The sequence below is a fragment of the Pelecanus crispus genome, chromosome 1 (assembly GCF_030463565.1).
Source record: "Pelecanus crispus isolate bPelCri1 chromosome 1, bPelCri1.pri, whole genome shotgun sequence".
NCBI lineage: Eukaryota > Metazoa > Chordata > Aves > Pelecaniformes > Pelecanidae > Pelecanus > Pelecanus crispus.
The window spans coordinates 60,393,888-60,419,172 of NC_134643.1; the positions used below are offsets into that span (position 1 = coordinate 60,393,888).

General features: G+C 51.2%; 1 protein-coding gene across 3 annotated transcripts; it reads right to left on the minus strand.

The window, feature by feature from the left end:
- Positions 1 to 1,437: 1,437 nt before the first annotated feature.
- Positions 1,438 to 24,916, minus strand: TOM1 (target of myb1 membrane trafficking protein). 3 transcript variants are annotated; one of them, XM_075709119.1, is made up of 15 exons: positions 24,865 to 24,916; positions 15,973 to 16,057; positions 14,184 to 14,262; positions 13,889 to 14,038; positions 13,650 to 13,784; positions 13,254 to 13,400; positions 12,125 to 12,241; positions 11,546 to 11,679; positions 10,838 to 10,871; positions 10,153 to 10,258; positions 8,141 to 8,261; positions 5,622 to 5,697; positions 3,351 to 3,410; positions 2,960 to 2,996; positions 1,438 to 2,854 (listed from the first exon to the last, which is right to left on the minus strand). In XM_075709119.1, the coding sequence occupies exons 1-15, from the start codon at positions 24,914 to 24,916 to the stop codon at positions 2,706 to 2,708; spliced, it is 1,482 nt and encodes a 493-aa protein (XP_075565234.1). In that variant the 3' UTR covers positions 1,438 to 2,705. The 3 variants fall into 3 exon arrangements, with proteins under 3 accessions (XP_075565234.1, XP_075565244.1, XP_075565250.1); XM_075709129.1 differs by lacking the exon at positions 13,650 to 13,784; XM_075709135.1 differs by lacking the exons at positions 3,351 to 3,410; positions 13,254 to 13,400; positions 13,650 to 13,784 and having other exon boundaries at positions 10,814 to 10,871.
- Between the last annotated feature and the right edge of the window lie 369 nt (positions 24,917 to 25,285).

A 25,285-nucleotide genomic window follows, 5' to 3' on the forward strand; every position in this document is an offset into this window, starting at 1 on the left:
CTTGCTGCAGGGGTGACAGGACAGAGCCAGTGCTGCATGGATAAATCCAGCCTCTCCACCCAGGTTTCACTTCCAGCATCTGCTGGGACAAGGATGCTTTGGAGATTAAAAAAAAAAAAAAATAGGATATTTCAGGAAGCTGTGAGTGTGGTAGAAATGGGCTTGTGATATAGGTCTGCAGCTGTGCCACTCCCTAGCATTTACCCGTGTTTGCCGCGTGAAACCCTCATGCAGTTGGTAAGGCAGAAACCTGTGGCTCTTAGGCTGCGGTCTTCAGAGAGCTTTGCACATGTCGGTTGATCTAAGCCCTAAGAAGGTGAGGAGCGTGGGGTCCTGTGGCACAGTGAAGTCCTGCTGGAGAACCGGCTGCGGGAGGGGGAGTAGCTCAGAGATGAAGCCACGACCCTTTAGCTTCAGGCAACCTCCAGCAGAGCCACTTGTGGACTCATCAGCAAGATGGGGCAGAACGGGCAGCTTTTAGGCTCATTAGAGAGGGCTTTCCCCTCCCCACCACCTCCAAAAGATAGCATGCACACCCTGGTTTGAGGACTGCTGCTCCAAAGAGGGTTATATGAAATATATAATACCACCTGCTTCAGAAAGGAGGGGGGTCTCCCCCGGTTCCTCCCAGAGGCATTGGGAATGCAATGGAATTGGAAATGGCGATTCATTTTTCCAAGGGACAAACTGTCCAAGGATAGCATGTGCTGTCCATCTTGGAAAGCTGAAGAAGACACAAAGCCTCCTCCTGTCCCACCAAGTGCTTACAGAAGAGGAAGCCCAGCACCCTGCTTTTCCCAGCCCCGCTGCCAACAGCTGCGGACCAGCTTTGCTTACAGCCCTTGTCCTCAAGCCTCTGCCTGAGCTTGGTACAGCCGAGACAGCAGGGCAGGCATGGGGAGAGGGGGTGCTGAGGTTTGGACAACTTCAGCTAATTTAACTCCTTCCTACAAGTCTGGGGCTCAGATGACACTTTCAACATGTTCAACCTCCTTTTAAATATCCTTCCCCCAGTTCTCACTCAGCTGGACACCAGGGGATGGCACGGGGTCAACTGAGAACGTCCTGTGGATACCAGAGAGCCCTTTCGTAGCAGCTGTATTTCTTGCATGTCTTTAAGTGATTTATTGGCTGCAAGGTGGGTATTCGGAGCTGGTCACAAGGCAGAGAGGGAAAGGACAGGAGGTAGCTGGCCCTTTTGCTATTTTGAGATGGGCTGTAGTCACCTCCCCAGGAGACTGTGCTAAAAAGCAGTGAGCACCTGCCTTGGCTCGCAGCACCCTCAGCCCCCATACTGTGCCTCATCTCAGCACCACAGTGCCCTGGCCTTTTCGTGGAGAGCAAATGTGGCTGCATGGTTGCACCCCTCTTCTCCCCCACAGGGTCCTCCCCTTGCCACGCCAGCACTGACAGTGCACACATATCTTCAAGGGAGGCTCAAGACTTTGCTCCTTTAATGTGCAATAAAAAAAGGCAATTCTCCCACGCTCAACAAGAAATCCCACAAGCAGGAGCTCCAGGCTTGGCACCCTCCTCCCTGGCTGCCTTTTACAATTGGGCAGCATGTGCAGTTTGCTCAGAAGGGTTTTTCTCCCCATGTGCAAAGGAGCTCCTGGCTGCTGCAGGGCTGCTTTGCTGGTGTGAGATGACTGATGTCTCGCTTCACCTCTGTGCTCAGCAGCTGAACAAGCTACCCCAGCAACAGCATGTTCTCACTGGTATAGCAGTGCCTATGTAAGGGCCTCCTGCTTTAGGGAACACAGCTCTTTGCCCCCAGCACACACAGCTACCCTGAGGGAGTCTATAGCGTTGGCCTGATCAGAGGCTCAGAGAGACTCCCCACACCACGGCACAATGTGGTGGAAGGCATCAGTGGGAGAGGGAGGTGGGATCGCATCAGGGAAGGAGAGGAGAAAAGTATAATAGTGGGGGAATTAAATTAACTGCGAAGAGTTTGCTGAAGGCACATCCTTCCCCACAGCAGACAGCCCCTTCAGCCGGGGGTACCGCTCGCAGCTCAAGGCCTGTGTGCAGCCAAGGGCTTTGGTAACAACTGGCTGCCATGCAACAGAAACATTTGGGCTGTGGGTAGGATTCTGGATAAACTGATGGGGAGGGGGAGGAAAGGAAGAGGAAGAGAAGGCGTTGTGAGTGGGAAGGTGTTGCATACCGCAAGCACTTGTGCAAGAGAGACTAGAGCAACAGGGCCCCTCTACCGTTAGTGTTCCTCCTGTGCCACCTGTAATGCTTCGCATCTCCATGCTTTCCAGTCTAACAGTGGCAGGCAGAGGGCTGGAGATCCATTCTAGGGATGGGGCAAGGAAGGAGGCAGGCAGGAATGATTTCAGCAGCAGACTGCAGCCTCTCCTGTATCTTGGGCAAGATCTCTCACTACCTCACTGGAGAGGAGGATGGGGAGCTTCTTCTATTTTGCCCACACTGTACTGAAAAAAAAAAAGCCCACTGAACTTCGACATTCTCTAGCAGCTTTGAAAACCCCCTTCACAAGGCTAATGTGTGACATCCCTAAACACAACAAAGATTATCTGAGATCTGAAAGCAGCTTAAAAATAAAAACAACTCAAGGGGAAAACAGGAAGAGAGTGGAGGAAGGGGACAGAGTCCTTCCCCTGCTGGCCCCTGGTCAGAGGCAAGCAAAACAGCACACACAGCCTCTTGCTCCACAGCACACCAGTCCATAGCATTCACAAGGCAAACATAGCATCATCTTCCTTTGCTTGCTTCTGATGATGGCTGGCAGCAGGAGGGGAGACGGAGGTCCCTGCTGAGGAGCTGGACAAAGTAGGTAGTCGGTCCGCAACTTTTGCTCGCTCTTCCAGAAACTTGTCAAACTCTGGGGCAAGAGAAGAGCAGAGCATTAGCAAGGAGGGAGGTTTGTGGAAGGGCAAAGGTGCTTGCCAGGAACAGCTGGAGAAGGGGGTTGGCTGGCAAGTCTTACCTTCGCTGGTGACACCTTTTGCATCCTCTGACTCTCCCTAGGGAAGGAGGAGGAGGGCATGGTTAGAAGCAAGGTAGGCAAAGGCACCTCCACAGATGTGATTCTTTGTCTGCACGGAGGGAGACAGGCTAGTGCTTGCCCCACTTCCGCAGAACAGACATGTCAGAGTGGCCCTGAGCCTCAGCTCATTAGCTATGCCTCCTGGCAAGCTAATTATACTGCTGTGGTATCCCAAACTCTGTGTCCTTGGCTTTTCCTCCTCCCCTGTTCCCACCAAGCAGCCTGTGGCACACATTTGGCAGTGCCAGCGCTGTTGTACACTGCCTAAAATCCAGCCCCACAGACAACTCTGGCAGGACTGTTGGCTCCAGGAAAGCAACCCCTTACTTACCACATCAGTGGAGAGCCACTTTTCTATGTCTTCCATGAAATTGGCTTGGGGAACTGGCACCTGGGACAGAAGGAGAGTGATGAGGCCAAGGAAAGAAAGGATGTTCCAGGAAACCCACTCTGCAGAAAACAAGCCCAACCCAAAAGCTAACCCTCTTGCTCCACCGTTCAGTCAGCTCAGGCCCTTCCAAATCCAGCCAGTGCCACTGCAAAGCTCTCCCAGCTACCAATGCCACCGCTCACCTGCTTCCTCTGCCCCATCCACACCCAGCCACACATAGTTTCCAGGATACATGCCATTAAAAGTATCTGGGGTTTGGTGGTTAGCTTTGGGTTGTTAGGACTGGACCAGGATTTCCATTTTAGTGAGGACTCACTAGGTGGAAGTTGGCTGCTTCTGTTAGGCAGCCAGAGAACAAGAGACGTGCTTTTCTCCACACCTCCTCCCTTCTACAAACCAGTGACGGTCTTATGTCAAAGTCTGCAATGCTGAAGATATTTGACGTGCCAAGTTTGGCACCACATTAAGGGGGAAAGACACCTGCCAAGAAGTGATTCCCTGGTAGGATCATGGAGCACAGCAGGATGTGACATCACACCAAACTACAGAAAAAGATCCATCAAAGAGGAAGTCCTCTACAATTAAAGTAAATTTTACTTCCAGTAAGGATGAGGCTAGCTCAGAAGACTTCATGTCCCTGGCCAATTTAAGCAGCAAAGAGACACCTTCCTAGTGGACAGAGATAACCTTGAAGGAAACGAACTCCAATTCAAAACCCCAGATCCTTTTCTTCAGACACAAGCTCCTGAACAAAGCTGAGCAAGGAGCAGCCCTTGCTAGAGGCTCCACAAGCACAAGCGCGAGAGAGTATTTGTGGATGGGAACTTATTTCTTAGTCTCCTAATATGTATTGCTCCCTTGCTCTCAGGAAAACAGCAAGACCAAGAAAAAGAGCAATGCCTTCCTACCAAGGACAGGCAGATTTCCCCAAACTAAGGGAGCAAGTGCAGATAGTTACTACAGCTGGCAGATGGATGGATGGGGATGGAAGAGGATGTGTGAGATTAGGGAAGTTTCAAAGTGAACTGGCTTTGTCTACCCAGAGAGGAACTCTTTGGGGTAGAAGTGCATTCAAGCCAACTGGACAGCATGTGGGGAAACTTCCTAGAGCAGACATCAGTCTGGGCAGTGCCCATTTCAGGAAGACAGACTAACAAGCTTCAGACCTGGGAGTGTGTCAAAGCCTCAGTGTGCCTGAGGGGATGTAATTGCAGGAATTCTAGCTGCCAAAAGACCAAATTCAACAGCCTGAAGTCTCAAACACTTTAGCTAGAGGAGGAGGCTTTGAACCGGGTAAAAGCCGGAACTTGTTTTCCTCTAAATGGGGCAGCTCATTCTGAGAAGGGGAGGGCGCAGGGGGAATGATGGCGGCAGCCTTCCTCATGATGCCACCAGCTAGTGCCTCTGCCCCAGACACCCACCCCAAAACAGGCCATCCTTTAGCTCAAAGAGTGGCACATGCTCTCTTGGCCTCAGAGCTCCCAGAATTTTTTCCTACAGACATGTTTACTTGAGGAAGGACTGACACTCTGCCTGCTTCCTTCCCAACTCTGGTCTCCACTACTGGCCCAGGCCAGGGTTGCTCCATTTCAGTTTGCAGTCTCTGCTGATGTCTGCTGTGCATCCTCACGTGCTGTGCCAGTGCCACCAGTGCTGTTCAGCAGCCCCAGCCTCCTTCCTCCCTGCTGGCGCTCCACAATCTCACCATTCCTTGCTGCATCATCCACTTAGTCAGTTTGGCTCCATCGCTAGAGGTACCAGACTCCCCCTGGTCGAGAGAGAGTCTGCACTGAAAGCTACTATTGCAGAGGGTGAGGGATATGGGAGGCAGTGGGTTTAGGGTGGGGGAAAGAACACACTAGTACTGGTGGCCTACTTCTCTGATTGCAGAGAGAAAGCAACTGGACTTGGAAACCTGCTGAAGAGGAATAAAACATACATTTCCAGGTGGAAATTTCCCTGCAGATACAAGGAGGCTGTCCTGTTACTGACTGAGCCAACCCCAGACTTTTCATAGTTCCCCACCTCTGGGGTTTAAAGAATGAGGTATATAGCCCAGGTAGGACATGCAGGTTGGTGAAGACTGGGAGTTATCATCAGTCACGTTAAACACTTGATTTTTTTCCAGACAGACAGCACATTTATTGCATTGATGAGCAAGGAGGATACTCCCATTCCTGGTGATGCACTAAAAGCTCTGTGGCCACTTACCGTTCCTGTGTTCTGCTGCCGGGCATCCAGGGCACCAGCGAGTCCTTTGGAGGCTTGGGGATCTTCGTACTTTACCCTGAAAGCATAAAGTTAGATAACACACAGGCTGATGAGATGCCTGAGAGTGAAGAGCAGGAACTCCTAAACATATATTAAGTGCTTCTGACTGCACAACTTTTCATCTCTTCTCATTCTGCTCCCAAGAGCCTCTAGAAAGGTGTGCAAAACCCCTACTAAAGGTGTAGCCCACCACAAAACAGACTAATCTACTCACTGCAACATTACTGTGGGATACCACAGGACAGCCCTGGCACATGACAAGAGGATGACAAGGCATCATATGAAAACAACCATCCAACAGTTTTACAGAGCTAGGTGCATCAACCATGACACTCATCTTCTCTGGGGTTGACTACAGAAGAGAGAAAACTAACACAGACTGACCAGAAGATTACAGCTACTTTAGAAAGGATTTGAGCAACAAGCCCCTGCATACTCTACCTTCACACTTCTACCCCTACCTTCACAGACACAAACACAGCTCAAAAACATCTCTTTAACCGATACCACTCAAGAACTGATGGTGGCAGAGACTCACTGGTCTGTGCTTCGTAGGAGGTGAGACTGGATGATCAGAAGAGCCTAGTGTTGCTTCAAGGTCTCCAAATGCACCATTACAGCAACCTTTTCCACACACAGACATGTCTCTCCTATAATCTCCCTCATCCCATTTCTGTGTCCCCTCCAGGCTGCTACCACACATGCTAATGCCACACATCACCATTTGATCCATGCAGAGTGAGGAAAACAGTCTGTCCATGCTGGGAGAATGAAGCCTCTCCCAGAAACTCTCCACAAGTCTCCTCTCCAGCTGCTCCCAGGCCCCTTTTCGCAAATCCAGCAGACCATCAAGTGGAGCTGTTTTTGTTGGGGGCCAGGGGATTGGGCCACCGGCGCTCAAACTTCTCAAAGAAGTGCTCATCAGTGAAGGGGCCGCTGTGGACAATGGCATCAAGGATGAAGTACAGCGCTGCTATCATGCCACTGATGAGGAAGAATGGCAGGAAAGGCTTGAGGTGTCTCAAACACTGCTTCGCCGAGACACTCATGAAGCATGGGGGGGTCAGGAACAAACCCCAGCAGCTCTGCCTGTGTCTCCTGCCAGCACGTCCTGTCCAGGAGCAGCAGGGCAATGGGTCTGTTCAGACGGAGAGAGACACTGAGAGGAGAGGCTGGTGAGTGAAACGTGAAGCCTGAGCCAGTGAGAGTAGAGCCTACGTGGCAGGAGTGCAAGTGCAGGCAGATGGAGGGCAGCGGGGAATAAATAGAAGATGTCTTGTTACTTGTGCAGAGATCACAAGCCTCAGTCTGTTAAGGACTGCGCCACAGCAGAGAGGATATGATTCCAACCCTGCCTAGATCTCCCCCAGCCTCCAGCACTGAGCACATACCAGTGGCTCAGATTTCAGCCCCAGACTGGGTGCTGTTGGCACCACTGTTTTTGTCCTGGACTGCTTCTGTCCTCAGGCAGCAAACCCCACAGTAAAAGTGGTGGGGAAACCCACGGGCAAAGCACATGAAATTGTGTGTAGTCCATGGGTTACCCCACCACTTTTACCAGAAGCAGTCTGAGGCAGAGGAATGAACAGAGACATCCTTAAGAGACTTTAACTTGCTACTGCCCAGCAGCATAACAAGGCAATCCAGTCGATGGAGATAAGGAGCAACAGGTCTTTGAGGGCTGGAGGCAGCCATGTGCCTCTGGGCTCTACTGCTTGGTAACTGATAGAGAGCAGTCGATGACTTTGACAGGCAAAACAGGCTGAGATCAGCCACAGTTTCTCAAGCCAAAGGGATCTGGTTAGCACAGCTCTTGTTGGCTCCTCCCAGAACAACAGGAATTCACTCTTTGCAGTAGAGAAAAGACCTCTTCAGTTCAGCCAGTACTGTGGAGACCCAACTCTTAGTGCTTTACACCAGGAGGTCTCAAACACACTATGGAGGAAGAAACATCAGTCCCACTTACCAACAGGGAAGCTGAGGCACAGAGCAGTGCCCTACCTTGCAAGCCACAACTGACTGCATACTTCCTGCACTCCAGTTCAATACTCTGTCCATTGGGCTGCATCAATATTTAGCTATTCCCAAATTCAACATCACCCCAGTCAGGGCACATGAGTTCAGAGACAGACAAGAAAACTTAGCCAGTCCCACTCCACACCTTCATCCCCAGACACTGAGTCTCCCCAGCACATGCAGCACCGCAGTCCCCACATGCAGGGACCACTTCCTTCTCCCCACGCCCAGGAGGGCACTGTGAAGGGGATACGACGGCAGCAGGAAAGAAGGACTGGGGACACAGAGGTCATCCTACAAACACTGTGCGTCAGAAGAAAGCATTTCTATTGCACCATATTATCTCGCAGGACCTGCTGCTGATTGGGTCACAGCCTCAGTTGCCCTGAGCAGTCCCCCCTTCCAAGAAGGCAGGACAGGATGGAGTGGGCTGCTACACTCACTCTCTGCGCTGCTCAGCCAACGAGCTGCCGCGGGTCAGGGCAAACATGTCAAACTCTTCTTCCAGCTTGCCAGAGGTGTCGAGGGAGTGCAGTCCTGCACTCACGCTGCTCGAGCCCAGGTCTGTGGGAGAGAGAGCAGGGTGAGCAGGCAGCACAGAGCAGTAAACAGAGGCTCATGGGCTTGGAGGTGCTAGGTGGAAAGCTAGCGTCAGACCAGGCTAAACTGCTCTAGGCCTGCTCACCTATCCTGCCCCTCAGCTGCAGCACAGTCTGTGCATATGTGCAGTGTCATGGTTGAAGTGACAGAAGTAGTTTCTTTGCCTGCTCAGCAGATATTTTTAGCTCAGTCTCAGGCAGCAGCAGCAGCATCAATTTACTGCACTGATGCTGAAGGCTAGATGTTCCTGACCATTTAAGCAGAGGGAATTGCTCCATAACCTGTGGAAGAGGATAACCTCTGCTTCTGGGCAAGCACCTCTGAGATAGATGAGTGTATTTTCATGACTCAGGCATCATCTGAAAAACCATGACTTGAAAAATATCTCCACTGGCTTGTCTGTAAAAACAGTCTTGCCAATTTTCTGCAGCTGTACCCAAGCTGTACTGAATGTGCTCACAGCCAGCGAGAACTTCAGGCAGTGCTATGTAGGCTGTTGATACGTCCTGAAGACCCCTCAGGACCACTCAGGCTTTCTGAGTAGACAACCTGTCAAATACTGGGTCCTGAGCCCAAGGTGCTCATGGCTGCCTTTGCAGCACAGCTAAGCTGCTTTTCCTCTCCCAGACATCAGTGGTCAGCCTGACACCACACAGCAAGAGACGCAACTGCACTGCTGCTAGGCATTGGAGAGGGAGCAAATTTCTCCCCTGCCATGCTGGTAGGCCCAGTCCTTAGCCACAGCCTAATGCTAAGGTCCTTCTTAAGTCATGTCCACCTCCTGCATAATGTGAGGTGTGGATGCCAAGACATACGCTTGTATGCCTTGGGGCATATATGTTTCTTCATGAATTTATTAGAATCATAGAATTGTTTAGGTTGGAAAAGACCTTTAAGATCATCAAGTCCAGCCATTAACCTAACCATTAACCTAACTGCCAAGTCCACCACTAAACCAATTAAGGGTATAGTAATAATTAATTTCATGTTTCCTGACGTGGTGGCTGGATTATTTTTTAATGAAAATAAAACTAGAATAGAATCATTAAGGTTGGAAAGGACCTGTAAGGTCATCAGTCCAACCGTTAACCCAACACCACCATGCCCACTAAACCATGCCACAAAGTGCCACGTCTACCCGTTTTTTGAACACCCCCAGGGATGATGACTCCACCACCTCTCTGGGCAGCCTGTTCCAATGCTTGACCACTCTTTCAGTAAATAAATTTTTCCTAATATCCAACCTAAACCTCCCTTGATGCAACTTGAGGCCGTTTCCTCTTGTCCTATTGCTAGTTACTTGGGAGAAGAGACCAACACCCACCTCACTACAACCTCCTTTCAGGTAGTTGTAGAGAGAGATAAGGTCTCCCCTCAGCCTCCTCCAGACTAGACAATCCCAGTTCCCTCAGCTGCTCCTCATAAGACTTGCTCTCTAGACCCTTCACCAGCTTCGTTGCCCTTCTCTGGACACACTCCAGCAACTCAATGTCCTTCTTGTATTGAGGGGCCCAAAACTGGACACAGTATTCCAGGTGCGGCCTCACCAGCGCTGAGTACAGGGGCACAATCACCTCCCTGCTCCTGCTGGCCACACTATTCCTGATAGAAGCCAGGATGCTGTTGGCCTTCTTGGCCACCTGGGCACACTGCTGGCTCATGTTCAGCCAGCTGTCAACCAGCACCCCCATGTCCTTTTCTGCCAGGCAGCTTTTGTACTTGACAATACACCCTATTTCTCTAGGTTACTTTATGAATGTGACTAAATAATTTTGGGAGGTGATTCAAGGGCATAAGAGGATTCCCGGAGCAGCACAGGAGAAGGACTGAGGGGAAAACTGGCATGGCAACGTACTCATTCCAGCCAGCTGAGAGGAAAGGTTGTTGGTGACTTCAGGCTGCCTCACTTCAGGAGTACTGGGTCCCAGGTCAATCAAGCTGTTCTCTGCCTCATTTGGTGCCTTTGGAGAAAAAAAAGGAAGATGGTGGGGAGTTTCTGAAGCCCAGACACCCTGACCTTTCAGTCCTAGCTCATTAACACTGGGGAGGGAAGCCCTTCTGTACCCACTGAAAGATATCAGTTGTGAAGTCTCTCCCTGTGAGAAGGGGGACAGTGATCAGAGAACTGGCTGGGAATAGTGTCTCAGGGCAGAATACACCTTGGTAGCCAGCCTCCTGGCTCTGCTGGATGCCAGTAAGTATGATAGGTGCTGGTTCAGAGGAGAGGGCAGTGCTCAGAGAACAAAGGGAGGCTTATATGAGAATTGGTCTTCTCAGCGTTCAATACTGGAAAACCATAACTGCTGCTGGTCTGCTCTTGCTCTTTGGGTGAGAGGAAGGCCCCACTGGCAGGGAGGGAGAGGCTAGCAGTGGGAACTGAAGTGTCCTGCACACCAGCTGGCCTGGTGCAGCTGAGCTGGGACAGCAAAGTCTACAGCTTGTAAGTGGGGCTGGCTGAACCTCTCTCCAACTCAGCAGGACACAGCAGGGCCTGCAGGATGCAAACCAAGCTGCACAGAAGGGGAGTTGCTCTGAGTTACCTTAACAGGCTGTCCTGTCCGAAGGCGCTCAAACCTGCAAGAATGATGACAGGATGCATTTCAGTAGTATGTGCTGATTCACCCACAGCCCAAGAGATTTTTTTACAAGGCTTGGCACAGTCTGCCCTTTCCTACACACTAGGAAAGGAGGACCATGGCTCAGGGCCCAATTCCCCCTCAAGACCAAAGACACCACAACAAGGCCCACAGACTTGATGTCTCCTGAGAGGTGGTGTGAGGAAGCTTCCTGTGATACTCCACAGCCACTTCTAACCAAAATGGTTCAAACTCAGCTCTCCATACAGACACAAGGACTAAATTCTCCAGACTTCATCCTAGCTTAAGAGATGGGTTTGATGAAATGGAAAAAAAAAAAAAAAGGGGTGCTGACCCCACTTGGGCAAGTCCTTTCTGTCCCTGTCTGCCTCAGAGCTAGAAAACCAGCCCTTTCCATCCAGTTTCCTTCTTCTTCTGGGTTATGCCACAGGGACATCTTTATATTCCATCAGTAACTTACGCAGCAACTTTGAAGGGACAGGAATAAATCAGCAAAAGCTGAGAACTGTATTTGTTCTCAAAGACGGATGACACAGGCTGATACATCTTGAGCATTATACTCATAGGGAGATCAAAAGGGTGGGATAGAAGGCCTTCAAGGAGCAGTAAACTCTGTGGAAGAGCAGGGCAGAGAAGGGAGGAGAGAGGTACCTTTCATAGCGCAGAAACACATTGTTGAGGTTGTCATTGATGAGGAGTAGCTCCTCAGTGAGTTGCTCATGGAGGACACGGGGAATCAACTCCAGCACACGCTGCTGCATGGCTCTGCATGTCCAGTTCAGCTCCTGCTCACAGCAAGGGAAAGTTACCACAAAGGTCAGGCTAAGGCTGAGCATTCATAGATTTGGAAGTCTGACTGGGAGAGGCAGACCCCAAAAGCTACTGGGGTCTATCAACAAGGGTTGATGGGCCACAGGTACTGGTGTGAGAGGTAAACTGAGTCTGAGCTTTACAGACTCATACCTTGTATGCCTCTTGTGTAACACATCATCCAGAAAGAAAGGCCCTCAGGGACTGCAAGTCCCTGTGCGAGATAATTCCAGTGCAACTTTGCTTGGCTGTTGAAACTCTATCTTCCCTGTGTCTCCCTTACCCTATCATTCCCTGATAAGCCACACAGTAAACTGTCCAGTGCAATTGTTCCCCATGCCTGGCACACGTCTCAGTCTATCAAGACATTGCTAAATCGAGCTGCGTATGCCAGCCCTCCGCCCCACCAGTGTTCCTTACTTGCAGCAGCTCCAGGTCAGAAGGCTCGGCCTGGGATGGCACCAGCTCCGTCAACATCTCCGACATGACCTTCATGTTCCCATTCACCACTTCCAGCTCACTGCGCAGCTTCCCAATCTGCAAAAGGGAGGGGAAGTGACTGCTCAGCCTGGGAAGACAGCTGAGGTAGCTCTGAATGGCAGTGCACCGCATGTGTGTGCATGTTCACAGAGCTGAAGGGAGCGACCACTGAGGAGCTCATTTGTCACTGCTCAATTTGGCTCTTGGGAGCTTCTGGCAGAAGGAAGTTCCATTACTTAGCTCCATCAAGTTTATTTGCTAGTAACAGATGCCAGGCCCTCACCCAGGATCTTCTTCCACTAGCCTAGCCTTGATTTTTAATAGCCATCACAGGCTGCTGTTATGATTCAAATCTCTCCCCAGCTAGCAGCACCTAGCAGCCACTCAAATTGTTTCATTTCCAAAGCAATGTAAGAGGGGAAAAAAGTGAATTCCCATTCAAAAGGCAAGCCTGCGCTAAGTGTACAGTTGAAGCTTTATCCCTCTGGTTTCATAAGCTGCTAATGAGCCTCTTGAGAACAGTTTCTAGCATCTGTTCTGCAACGGGATGCAACCTACCAACAGCTGGAGGTTTGGTGCTGAACATGGTGTCATATGAAGTCAAGATGAGGAGGGAGAAAAAAGGATGCAGAAACAAGAGAGAAAGCCCTGGCCTTTGGAAACCACATAGCCAGACAGGGTTGATTCATATAAAGTCAGCAGTGAGGCAAGATAAACAAAGATGATAAGGAGGCATCTACTGAGCAAGCTTTTGCTGTACTGTGCTACAAAAACCTTGCTCAAAACCTCTGTGTCTCAGTTCCCCACTTCCCTATAACCAGGAGATCTTCCCTCTACCTGCAAGCAGCCCTGCCATACGAAAATGACTCCGTGTTTGTGGTATCCCAGCTCATCACTGTGACCACAGTGGAGCTCTGGGGAGCTCTCGAGGGATTATGCTTTGGAGGAACAGCTCCTTGAGGACAGAGGCTGGGGAAACATGACGATAGCAGTCCCAGAACAGTGTTTGTGAAAGAGCCCCCAAATGCAGGGAGAGTCAGCAGCACCACGGGGCTTGCGTCCAACTCACCTGCTCTGGTGTGGGTGTGATGGGCGCGTTGCTGGATGTGCCTCTTCCAGTGGGCAGGGTGACAGGGTGGAGGATGGATTCTATCTGCTGAGGGGAGTTGACCGCAGGTGAGTTCTGTCCGGACTGGGAGTTGGAGCCATACACAGTCTACAGACAGAGGTGGGACAAGTGACAGAGAGATGTTAGACACTCACAGCTGACAGGGCAGTGCAATTAGGAGAGGAATGTTGATGGCAACTCCCCATCTCCTCTCAATAGCTCTTGCAGCAAAGAGGCTGTCCTGGAGCTTCTCACTCCCCAAAAGCCCACTAAATGCAAGCCAGAATTCCTGAAGTCCCCTCATAGCTCCAGAATGGCAGCTGCCCAACACCCTTCTCTTCAGCAATGCTCCCATACCCTCTGTGGTGTGTGGATGGGTGACAGCATGTCCAGATCAGTCATGGGGAACTCCAGACCCTTCCGTCTCAGGTCTTCATAGACAGCAACGACACCAGTCAAGTCTGGTGAGCTGCGGAAGGCGTCTGCCCAGGACTGGGAAGAAGGAGACAGTACATCATTTACAGTAATCTTCTGTACAAACACCTAAAGACACACACTCTCTGAACTGGCGCAGATGCTTATGCTTCTTGGCTCACCTGGATGAGTGTCAGCACCTTGTCATGCACTATGGCAGGCGGATTGTTCTTCGGCAGGATTGTTCTCACCAGAACACCTTCTACAAAGTCCTGGCTGGACACGAGGACATGGAAGCGATGGCCGCAGTTTTTGACGCATGTCTCCAGGACCTTCAAAGGCAATGAAGCATTAGCTATAGCCTTCTCTGTCTACGTGTATTCACCTTGTTGGTTTTAGGTACCTGTGTCTTTTCAGCCAGGGACTCAGCTTTACAGCAGGATATCACAGAGCTGAGAAAGAGCCCTGACCACTCACCGTCAAAGCCAGCATAACTTCATGGAAGTTCTTATTCCCTACAATTCTCTTCTTAATGGCTCGGAAGGCATCTTTGGGCCTGCAGGAGAAATCAGATGAAGAAAGATCATCAGAAGGTTGAGACCCACCTACAGAAAGGCAAAGCAAAACAGCCACTGGCTCTGGATCCCTCATACTCAGCAGGTGACCTTCCCCACCATGTTTTCAGGGTGGTTTGAAGCAATGACTGGTACAGCAGCTTCTGCCTGAGGTTCTGCAAGAGGAGTGGGGTCCTGCTAATGAGTGCTGTTACTGAAATTGGAGGCCTCTGTGCTGATGTCTGTAACAACTCAAGGTGTACAGGACACAACAGAGAGCAGAGTAAAAGCAATGCTAAAAATGCACTACTTGGAGGTAGAACAAAATCCCATGGCAGAGAGACTGAAGAGGAGCAGATCACAAAAAAGCTTGGCATGAGTTAGAAACAGGAAGGAGAGAGTGAGCTGCAGCAATCCCTGTGTTGCTCAGAGAGAAGCTGTTTAACAACATTTCCCTGGAGGAAAGAAGGCTAAAAAGCAGCAGGGGAGATGGAGTGGCAAAATCTTGCCTATGTTGCAGGTAGGCAAGAGAGCAGCAGCATAGCAGGGTCTCCTTAACCATTCTCAGAGGAGAGAAGCACTGTGGTCTCAGCCCACTGTGGTCTTGTGAGAGCGCACAAATGAACCAACATGCTCTGGCAGAGCACAGGAAGAGAGGCTCGGCTGGAAGAGGAGCAGTGCTGGAGGAGAAGAGTGGGATGGAGAGACTAAGGAAATGAGGAGGGCAGGAGTGTATTGGCCCGTGGGGCAGCATGGCTGCAATGGATGGGCATTAGCAGGGCAATGGCAGAGCCCACCATGCCAGGAGGGTACAGCTGTGTTATCAGGTGCTGAGAACTGAAACACCATGTGGCCACAACTTGGGACTGAGAACTGTGGTCAGAGACAGGCGTATCTGCACCTGGGGACAGCATGGAAAAGAAGTGGTGACAGACCTATGGGTAGAGATGTTTGACTTTGTTTTCATACAACTGTGAAGATGAAACGGGGCTTGCTAATCCTCTGTCAGCATCACTGTGGGGTAGGACAGCAGGAGCGAAACCTACATTTTTTATTCCATGTAGCACCTTCTTTTTTACACGCCGCTCTTGACATCTCCACTGTGAGGAGGAGCAGCCTCCCCTGAATTCACTGGCAAATCCCCAGGTCCAGAGTTAACAAGTCTGGCAGATTTCCGAACATCTCCCTGCAGGGAGAGGGAGACAAGGGCTCCCCCACCCACTTTGTGCATGTCTGAGTGACTGTACATGAAAATACCTGAGAAGTGAACACCAGCAGGACTTGCACAGTCAGAGGACTGAATAGCAGCCTGAGATTTTCCTCTCTCCTCAGTCACCAGCCTGCAGATTTTTACATTCCCGGAGGAGAGACAGAGAGGGGTATGAAGGAGGAATAAACTAAAGTGGAAGAATTGCAAATATGCCTTTGGGAGATGGGAAGCAGCCTGGCTTGAATCAAGGTTTCTCTGGGGACCCTTAAGGCCTGTTTGAATGGCTCCCAGCAGTCATGAAGATTATGGGGAATCATCTAACAGATGCTCTGACAGCTCTGCTGTGTCTCTAGGTCTCCTATCAGAGTCTTGTCTAAGGGACTGTCGGGAAGCCTAGCTTAGTACCTCCACCAGTGCACGCTACCACTGCAGTCTAGGGATGTAGCGTTACAGGGTGTGCTAGGACCTGCTGCTGGATGTACACCCTTGTCAGCTACCTTACCCTTCTTCAGTCTCGTTAATGATGTCGCAGATCTCCATGTTGAGAGCCCAGTCCTCGCTCCGCAGGGAGCCATCAGTAGCTCGCTCTGGAAAACAGAAACCAAGACACGGTAAGGCTAAGAGGGGCCCTGGCAGTCTCATGGGCTGCTGTTCAGCTATCAGGACACCCCAGAGCCCAGCCACCTTCTCCCTGGTTTCCACTACAACACGCAAGGAGGCAAATCCAGCTGCAAAGTCCAGGCCACCAAGTGCTCCCCGCTAGGTGTCACCACCGCAAAGCACATGGCTGGCCGGCAACGGGACGGGCGGTTGCTCAATTTTGCCCACGCCACCCATCCTACCAACACACAAACACACACTGTGTGATCTCTGGTGTCCTGCACATGACGGGAAAGGGCTCAGCATAACTTCAGCTTCACAGCTGGAGAAAAGGGGGCTTCTTTGCTTTGTTGCTGCAGGGCCAGAAACTGAGTTCAGTCTGCTCACACTGACATGGATCTAATGTCAATGGCACCACTCTTGGTTTGCACCAAATTAAGGAGACAAAAGAATAAACCCCATTCTTTCTACATGGGCCCTACAAAAACAAACAAGCAAACATAAACAGCCAAAGCAGGGTGCTCTCTTGTTTAACATTTACATCTCTCCCCTGAACTGGGTAGTATTGACAGCTGATCTCCTTCTATGACCTGGTGACCCACCTGGTGGATGATGGAAAGGCTGTGGATGTCATTTACCTGGACTTTAGCAAAGCCTTTGACACAATCTCCCATAGCATTCTCCTTGGGAAGCTGGCAGCTCATGGCTTGGACAGGCGTACTCTTCGCTGGGTAAAAAACTGGTTGGGTAGCTGAGCCCAGAGAGTAGTGGTGAATGGAGTTAAGTCCAGTTGGCGGCTGGTCACGAGCGGTGTTCCCCAGGGCTCCATTTTGGGGCCAGTCTTGTTCAATATCTTTATCAATGATCTTGATGAGGGGATTGAGTGCACCCTCAGCAAGTTTGCAGATGACATCAAACTGGGTGGGAGTGTCGATCTGCTGGAGGGTAGGAAGGCCCTGCAGAGGGACCTGGACAGGCTGGATTGATGGGCCGAGGCCAACTGTATGAGGTTTAACAAGGCCAAGTGCCGGGTCCTGCACTTCGGTCACAACAACCCCATGCAACGCTACAGGCTTGGGGAAGAGTGGCTGGAAAGCTGCCTGGCCAAAAAGGACCTGGGGGTGCTGGTTGACAGCTGGCTGAACATGAGCCAGCAGTGTGCCCAGGTGGCCAAGAAGGCCAACAGCATCCTGGCTTCTATCAGGAATAGTGTGGCCAGCAGGAGCAGGGAGGTGATTGTGCCCCTGTACTCGGAGCTGGTGAGGTCACACCTGGAATAGTGTGTCCAGTTTTGGGCCCCTCAATACAAGAAAGACATTGAGGTGCTGGAGCATGTCCAGAGAAGGGCAACAAAGCTGGTGAAGGGTCTGGAGCACAGGCCTTATGAGGTGCAGCTGAGGGAACTGGGGTTGTTTAGTCTGGAGAAGAGGAGGCTGAGGGGAGACCTTATCTCTCTCTACAACCACCTGAAAGGAGGTTGTAGTGAGGTGGGTGTTGGTCTCTTCTCCCAGGTAGCTAGCAATAGGACAAGAGGAAATGGGCTCAAGCTGCGCCAGGGGAGGTTTAGATTGGATATTAGGAAAAATTTCTTCACAGAAAGAGTGGTCAAGGATTGGAACAGGCTGTCCAGAGAGGTGGTGGAGTCACCATCCCTGGAAGTGTTCAAAAAATGGGTAGACGTGGCAATTTGGGATATGGTTTAGTCTACTTTACCCTTAACTGGTTTAATTGGTTTAGTGTGGACTTGGTAATGTTAGGTTAATGGTTGGACTGGATGATCTTAAAGGTCTTTTTCAACCTAGACGATTCTATGATTCTATGACAGGAGTGGACTGCAGGCTGAAGTTGAAGCAAGATTGTTTCAGCCTTGATTCTGTCCTCTTTAATTAGGAATTCCTCAGTTAGCCTTGATGTTATTCAAGGCAGAGATTTGGGAAACGAGCAGCTATTACTGAGAGCACCAGTGTCTCCACCCTGTAATCAGTCACGTCTTGGTCCCAGCTGCAGCAACTGACTGATGCCTTCAGGGACACCACCAGCGGCTGGGGGAAAGAGAACCGCCAGCGGGGCAGGCAGGAGCCAGGCACTCTCCAGACCACAGGAAACACAGAGATGTAGCAGATGGCAAGCAGAGGATAAGGACCATTCTTCCCAGCTCTCCCATCCTATAAAATGCCTGACTTAGCACTGGAGCAAGAGAATTAAAACTAGCCAGACCGGTTTAGTACCTACCAGGTGCTCTTCAGGAGAGCTCAGACCCAACAAGGTACTTAGACAAGTGCCTGTATTTTCAAAACTGCTGTCCCTGCAAAATCTGGAGCTGGCCCTTGCTGCTGTGGTCCTCTACCCCTTTGGAGAGGCTCTTCCTTTGCAGAGCTGCCTTTTTCTGCTTTTGACCCAGCACCTAATGATCCCTTTGTAGGAATTAAATGAAATGCCCATTCACGCAGTAATGGGACAGGACTATAACACAAGAAAAAGAAGATTTTTTAACTCCTGCCTGGGTAAGCACATCCATCATGTTTTGGGATGTCCCATTTTTAAGGGTCAGGCAGAGCGCTATTCACAGCACTGTGCAATGCAGCCTCTTACACACGTGTCCCTCCCACAGATTACACACCAGAGCGTGAAGCTACCTATCTGCATCTTACCACAATCCAGCCACCACCTCTTCTGTTGACTGCAGAATGTATTGATTACACTGTGATTACACTGATTACATTGTGGCCACAGCCAGATGGCAGAGGGCAAACAAGGGAAGGAGAGGGGCAGAACGTTCTTGATGCTCTTCCACCTTTTTGAAGGTCTGGCTGCTACTGTAATATCCTGAAGGGCCTTTGATCCAGGTGAACTTTTGTCACTTTGAGTATTAATTTTATATAGAAATCCTGGTCTCTGACAGATCTAAGCCACCTCAGTGAGGCACAGGAGGTAGCATCACATTGAGTGATGAGGTGGAGAATATATCCAGGGCAGTGGGCTACAGGGGAGCATGTCTGGTGCACCAGGGCATATACCAATGAATGGGTGAAGCTGTGGCAATACATGTGGGAAAATGTTTTCTGTCAGGGCTTCTTTGGGATCAGGACTTGGTAGAGTAGCAGAGCTCCAGGTTCCCTCCTGCTCTGGGACACCACATGGCCAGCCTTGCTGGCAGGCAGATTGCAGCTCAGGTCCATCTGATGGATTTGGCACATGCGGTCACAAAGCCACCCTTCACTTGTGCTCTCCTCTGGCATGCTGAGGGGCACCTCCTGCTCATGACACACCTTAGTTTGAACCCCAGCCTAACCAGAAGTTTCTCTGTACTGTTTGCTGCCTCTGGCAATGAAGCCCACAAATCAATCGTGCAGGGGTTGCTCTACTGAAAGGAAGTCCACATGCACCTTTCTCACCCCTGAAGAAAAACGCCACACATGGAAGGAAAAAAACCACAACTTGGGAACAGGGCTGAGCCTGCTGGGAAGCTGTGAGCTACAGAAGAAACCAAGGATTAAATGAAAACTGCCTTTAACGATCAAGTCTTTGCTGTTCAAAAGTCTTCCCAACCCTCCTCATCCTCAATTTCACCGTATGCAAGCATGAACTGAGTCTGCAAACACCCTTCCCTTGCTTCTCTATGCTTGGTGGCACGCTGTAACCTGCTCCCCACCCCTACCCCCACCCCCTCCTTTTCCTCCAAATACACCAATCCTGCCAAGGTCAGGCAGCAGGTTTGCTTTCCAGAAAGGAATGCAAAGAAACCGTGCATGCTCCTTCACCTGGCTGGCCAATTAGAGGAAAATGGGGCTTCCTCAGAAGCAACACACACCACCCCTCTGTTACCCCACAAGGCTGTGGTCATCCTGCTACCATCACCCCTGTTCACATGCTGGTCAACAAAGAGCTGCAGGAAGCAGCAAACCTGCCACAAATGCAGCATAGGCTCAAAAAATACAAAGCTGGGAGAGCAGTATTAGGGCATATGGAAAACAGGATCATGACCATGAGATATTTCCAAGGACAAAGCACTTGAATTTACCCAGTACAGATTAAGGTCTGGCCTAGCTGGCCTTGGGAGAACTGGAGCTAATGCCCTTTTAATCCTCCTTGCTTTCTTCCAAGCACTAAGGGACTGTCCAAGCCTAGTAAGATATGTTGGAGTTTTCTCTGAAATCCTGAACTTCACCCTTTTACTAAAGCCTGCAGAAGGGAAGAAAACAAAGTCTATTCATTAGTCACATGAAGGATCAGAGTGGCTGGCCCCGTTTCACGAGCTGTAATTAGCACATGATCTGTCTGCCCCTCATGAAATTTGAGCCTGGGATGGCTGGGGACAGCGACAAGTCCCTAAAAACAGCCAGCACAGGAGGCAGGGCACAGCCGGCCGCCCAGCGCTCAGCCTGGCAGGGCTCACCAGGCAGCTTCTACTTCTGCGTGCTAACGAGCTGAGCCTGACCTGCCACGAAGAATTCCTCCCGGCGGAGGTTATCGGCAAACATATGAATGCCATCTCCCTCCAAGCCCAAAACCAACTGGCTGTTGAACATCCAGGAGGCCCTTCACAGGGCTGCTTCAAAGCCACATCGTTTTGGCAGTCAGTCCGGCTTCCCGGGTGTGTCAGCATTGGGGTTTGCCTGATTCCAGTCTGCTGCATCACAAATTGCTTGGATCGACCCAGAACCGCTGAGGACTGTGGTACGGGTTGAACCAGAGCGTCGACTCTTTTGCTGCCTGGCATTTAGTATGCTCTGATGACAGCAGCTAGGTTATAAAAGTTATCTGGAATCGTCAGATAAGAAAGAACTCTGAGCTCGGCATAACTGACACAACGGAGCTGTACATTGCTTCGTGCCATGAGTAAATTTGACAGCTTTGCTTCTTTTCAAGTTTATTGTCTCTGCCCTCGTAGCTGGGGAGAGCCCACTGCAGGGCTGGCGATCCCACTCAGCCGTCCCTGCAGCAGCACACACCGGCAGTACAGTCAATAGTGCCAGGAAGTATGGGAGCTGGGGACAGAAGATACTGCGCAGGCTGCTGTCCCCTTTGCTCCCTGTCACAGATCTAAAGCACCCATAACCAGCCAGGTGCTGTTCAGAAAACCTTTGCCCACGATATGCTCTGCCATAGCTCATCAGAGATGGTGTGCCCCTCCTCCAAGTCAGGCCCTTAACCAGCACTCCTTACAGTGCTCTGTCTCGCTGGCTTTAAATTCCTCAGCAAAGGCATCAAGCACCTTCTTACCCATTTCAACAGATGTTTGAATTTCATTGCATTTCATTGCACGAGGCAGTGTAGGTTTAGCAGAAAGCAACGCAACAGTCCTTTCTCCCAATCTCCCTTCGATTCATAAACCTCCTGGCCCAAATCAGCATCCTCTACAAAGTGTCCTTGCTAAGATGCATGCTTTCACTTCCCTTGAGCAAACTTCAGCACCAGCTCAGTCAGGACTCCACCATTCAGCTGTATTGCTCCTCTGAAGATGGAGGGGACAACGTGCTTTCTAGAGAGAACAGATGTGGCTCCAAACCTAACTGAAGGATGGTGATGGACACAGACGTGTGCTGACATAGTGCTGTGGGTATTTGGGGCTCTGAACTTCTCCTGCTCCTTTCCTGTGAACCAGCTCAAACTCTTAGGGATCAAACGACTCTTCAACTGCTGCCTTTGCCCCTTCTCCTCCAGACAGAGTGGGCACAGAAGACAAGGCAATGACTTTTTGAGAAGCACTACCTTGCAGGCACCCATCCGGCTCCAACTGCTGCCCACCAGCTCCCAAGGTCCCAACTCACAGAGGGGTGCAGGGGCACCTGCAAGGTGGGATCGAAATAGCTATGGGGATTTTTCTGGCATACTGTGTTGTATCTGCCCCTCTTCCTCACCCATGAGCCTCTCTTACCTGCTCCCTCTTTACAGCCTCAACTTTTCCTGGTTCTCATGCTTAAACCAACCCCCAGCCATAAAAAATCCTCTTCATCTCTGTGCTACACCGTTACTTTTCTCCCTTGCCTGCCCTCACTCACTGAAATAACCCGTCTCTGTCCGTTTCAGTATTGCTATAATTACTAGTTATTCCAGACTCCCAGGGTTAGGAGAGAGCATTGGTGGTTTCCTCTCCATTCTCTCACTCCGAGCACCTCCTTGAACTTAGATTTTCCATTTTGAAGTTTCTCTTAGGTCCTAGATGGAGACACAGTGGATTTCCCTTTTGAGGGGGGAATCCAAATGACAACGCTTCAGCACTCTTTGGAAATTTTCCCACTGGTCAGAAGTACCATGTTTAAAAAAAAACCACACCACAAAAAAAACCCCTAAAACAAAAAAAAACCCAACCAAACACGTCCATATTCATCTTACTTGGGAAGAGACATCACGGTCCAAAAACAGGACAGAGGCAACTTTTGTGACTAAATCTCAGGACTGGGAGTAAGAAGCTAGAAAATCTACTCCTCTGCAACTGACTCATTCTGTGACACATCACTGAGATTACCTGAGCATTGGTTTCCTTGTCAGCAAAATAAATGGGACTTACTAGATTAATGTTAATGAAGGAATTTGAGAATGTCGCTGCAGTGTGCCACAGAGGATTTTTTTTTTAATCCATAGCCTTCACCTAAAGCTATTTTAAACTTTATTAGCTGTATCAGGCATACATGACTTTGCCCAAGTAATTTACAAGGGTACAGTATTAGCTTTCTGCAGACAGCCCAAAGCAGCAGTGCTGTGCAAGTTTGGTGATCAGGCTCATGAGTTCAGCATGCAGCTGCCATGGACCGACCAAACAAGTTTGGTTAAGTCATGTTCGCGTCTCAAATTAAACAGGGAAGATAGTATTTATCCATGTCCCCAGGATGTTGATAGACAATGTTCAAAAGGAGACAACATATTTTCAGTCACCAGCCTTTTCAAGTCCTCCATGCTGAGTTCCTTTCTCATATGCCGCAATTCCTTTACGTCTTTGGACTCTTATAACCCAAATAAATCCTAGTCATTAAGATCTCTCTGCTATCACACCTCTGGTACTAAGGTCTCTAAACCTCTGACAACACTCTTGAAATATTTTTTTCCTCTTCTTTGCTGTTGGTTTGCTGCTTGAAAATCCCTTCTTTAACCAAAGCAAAGCCCAGAGGGAACCCACTTACAATCTGGCCACTATACTGATCGGAAGATCCGGAGGGCAAGAAGTGATCTGTGGCATCTAAAGATAACTTCAGATTGCCTCTACCCAAACACAGAAACATATCTGATGCACTCACTGGGGGAATCAAAGAGCATTTATTCTGGAAAGGGCAGAAGATGGCTTCTCCTGGAAAGTGTGATGAAACATGTGACATTCATCTGAGGAGATGTCACAGATTGTCTGGAGGTTTTTGTTACAGAAAACCTTCACTGGTGATCCTTCCCCCACCTTTCTGTAGTGTGTCTCACCTATCTTGCCCAACACTAGAGTGGCACACCGCAGTGCCCCCACCCATCATTTGGATACTGCTTTGGGCAGCCTCTAAAATAAGCAGCGCTTATAAAAGCATTACCTAAAGCAGTTGCTCGCTCCCTTCCCACCCCAGCCACAGGAGCCTATTCACCCATGCAAGCACACCAAAAACTATTGAATCGGGGACCAGATGTTCACAGCGAAGAAGAAAGGTCTGCCCAAGTCACAACAAGCAAGACTGAACAAGTGTATAAACTTACAAATGGCTGTTGCACATGCTGGAGACTTTAAACAGGCAACATCAACCTTCAAGCACAACCTGAAGGCACTTAGATAATACAAAATGGGGTGAAAAAAATATTATCTTCTAAGTATTTTAAGAACTGCGTCTCTGTTTTGAGACCAGTGGAGCTCTGATGGTCTTGTGCTTTCTAACTGTAGCATCTCATTGCTCCACTTTCTCAGACTGTGTCCTTCTCCTCTGTCTGTCTAGCTGACCTGAGCACAGGGACTACGAGAGACTGCGTGTCCGCGTGCCTGCAAGGTCACAGAGCGGACGCTAGGCTCCCGCTGTTGATTTCACTGCCGGAGCTGGTACTCAGCCCTGTGAGAAGGCCCGTGGCGCAGGGGAGCTGCTCTCCACAGAGCCTAGGGCATGGCCCTGGCCAGGCCCTGCTTGTCCCAGACCTCTGCGCTGGGCAGTTCAGGGTGGGCAGCCACCCCCGGGATGCCCAGGGCGCTCGCCCTTCAGGTGGGGAATGCTGATCTGACGAGGTGAGCTGCAACGCCCCAGGGCCAGGCCAGCCCGAAGCTCCTGTGCCCCGGCAGCCTCCAGCTCGGCGATGGCCGCCCCCGGCCACCCTGTCACCTCAGGGAGAGCGCAGCCCCTTCCCGCCCAGAACGCGATAGGCCGCTGCAGCTGGAGCCCAGCCGATCAGCAGCTCCCGCTGTGCCCCAACCGGTAGGACCCCACTACTCCGGCGAAGCCCCCACAGAGGTGCGGGCGGGAATGGCCCCGAGCCAATCACGGACCTCGGCTCTACCGGGGGGCGTGGTTCGGACCACCGGCCTGCGGCCCCTTTAAGTGAGGAAACTTCGCCTCGCCACCTCAAGACCCCTTCGCGCCCGGATTGGCTGGCGGGGCCGCCGCCGGAGCAGCCTCGGGCTGCGCGTCCACAATTGGTCGGCAACGCCCGTCAGTCAGAGCGGAGTTCTCCCCTGATTGGTCGACTCCCTCTCCGTCCCGCCGCGAAGGCGGGGGCCGCCGCTTCCCGGAGGAAGGGGTCCGGCGGGCGGGCGGGCGCCCCCGGGGGCGCGGGGGAGGGCGACCGAGCGGGAGGGCGGGCGGGGAGGGGCGCGGGGGCGCGCGGCCGGGGGGCTCACCGATGCGCTGCCCCACGGGGGAGCTGAAGGGGTTCCCCAGGAGAAAGTCCATCGCCGCCGCGCCGCGATCAGCTGACGCCGCCGCCGCCGCTCACGTGACGCGCGCGCCAGGCCGGGGCGGGCCCCCGCCCGGGCCCCGCTGTGACGCCAGCGGCCGCCGCCCGGCCCCGCCGTGGGGCCGAGGCGCGGAGCGAGGCGGGGCCCGGCCCGGCCCCCGCTCGCCGGCCGCGATCGCTCAACGCTCAGACCCTGGCAACGGCGACGCGTTCGTATCCAGCCGAAATGACGGCGTGACGCCGTCACGCCGAACGTAACACGCTCGCCTCAATCCCCGTGGACTGTTCGCACCTTAACGCCACGGACCTGAGGCGAAGCGAGGCAGCAGGGAGGGAAAACGCCCCGATGGTATCCGCCGCGCTGG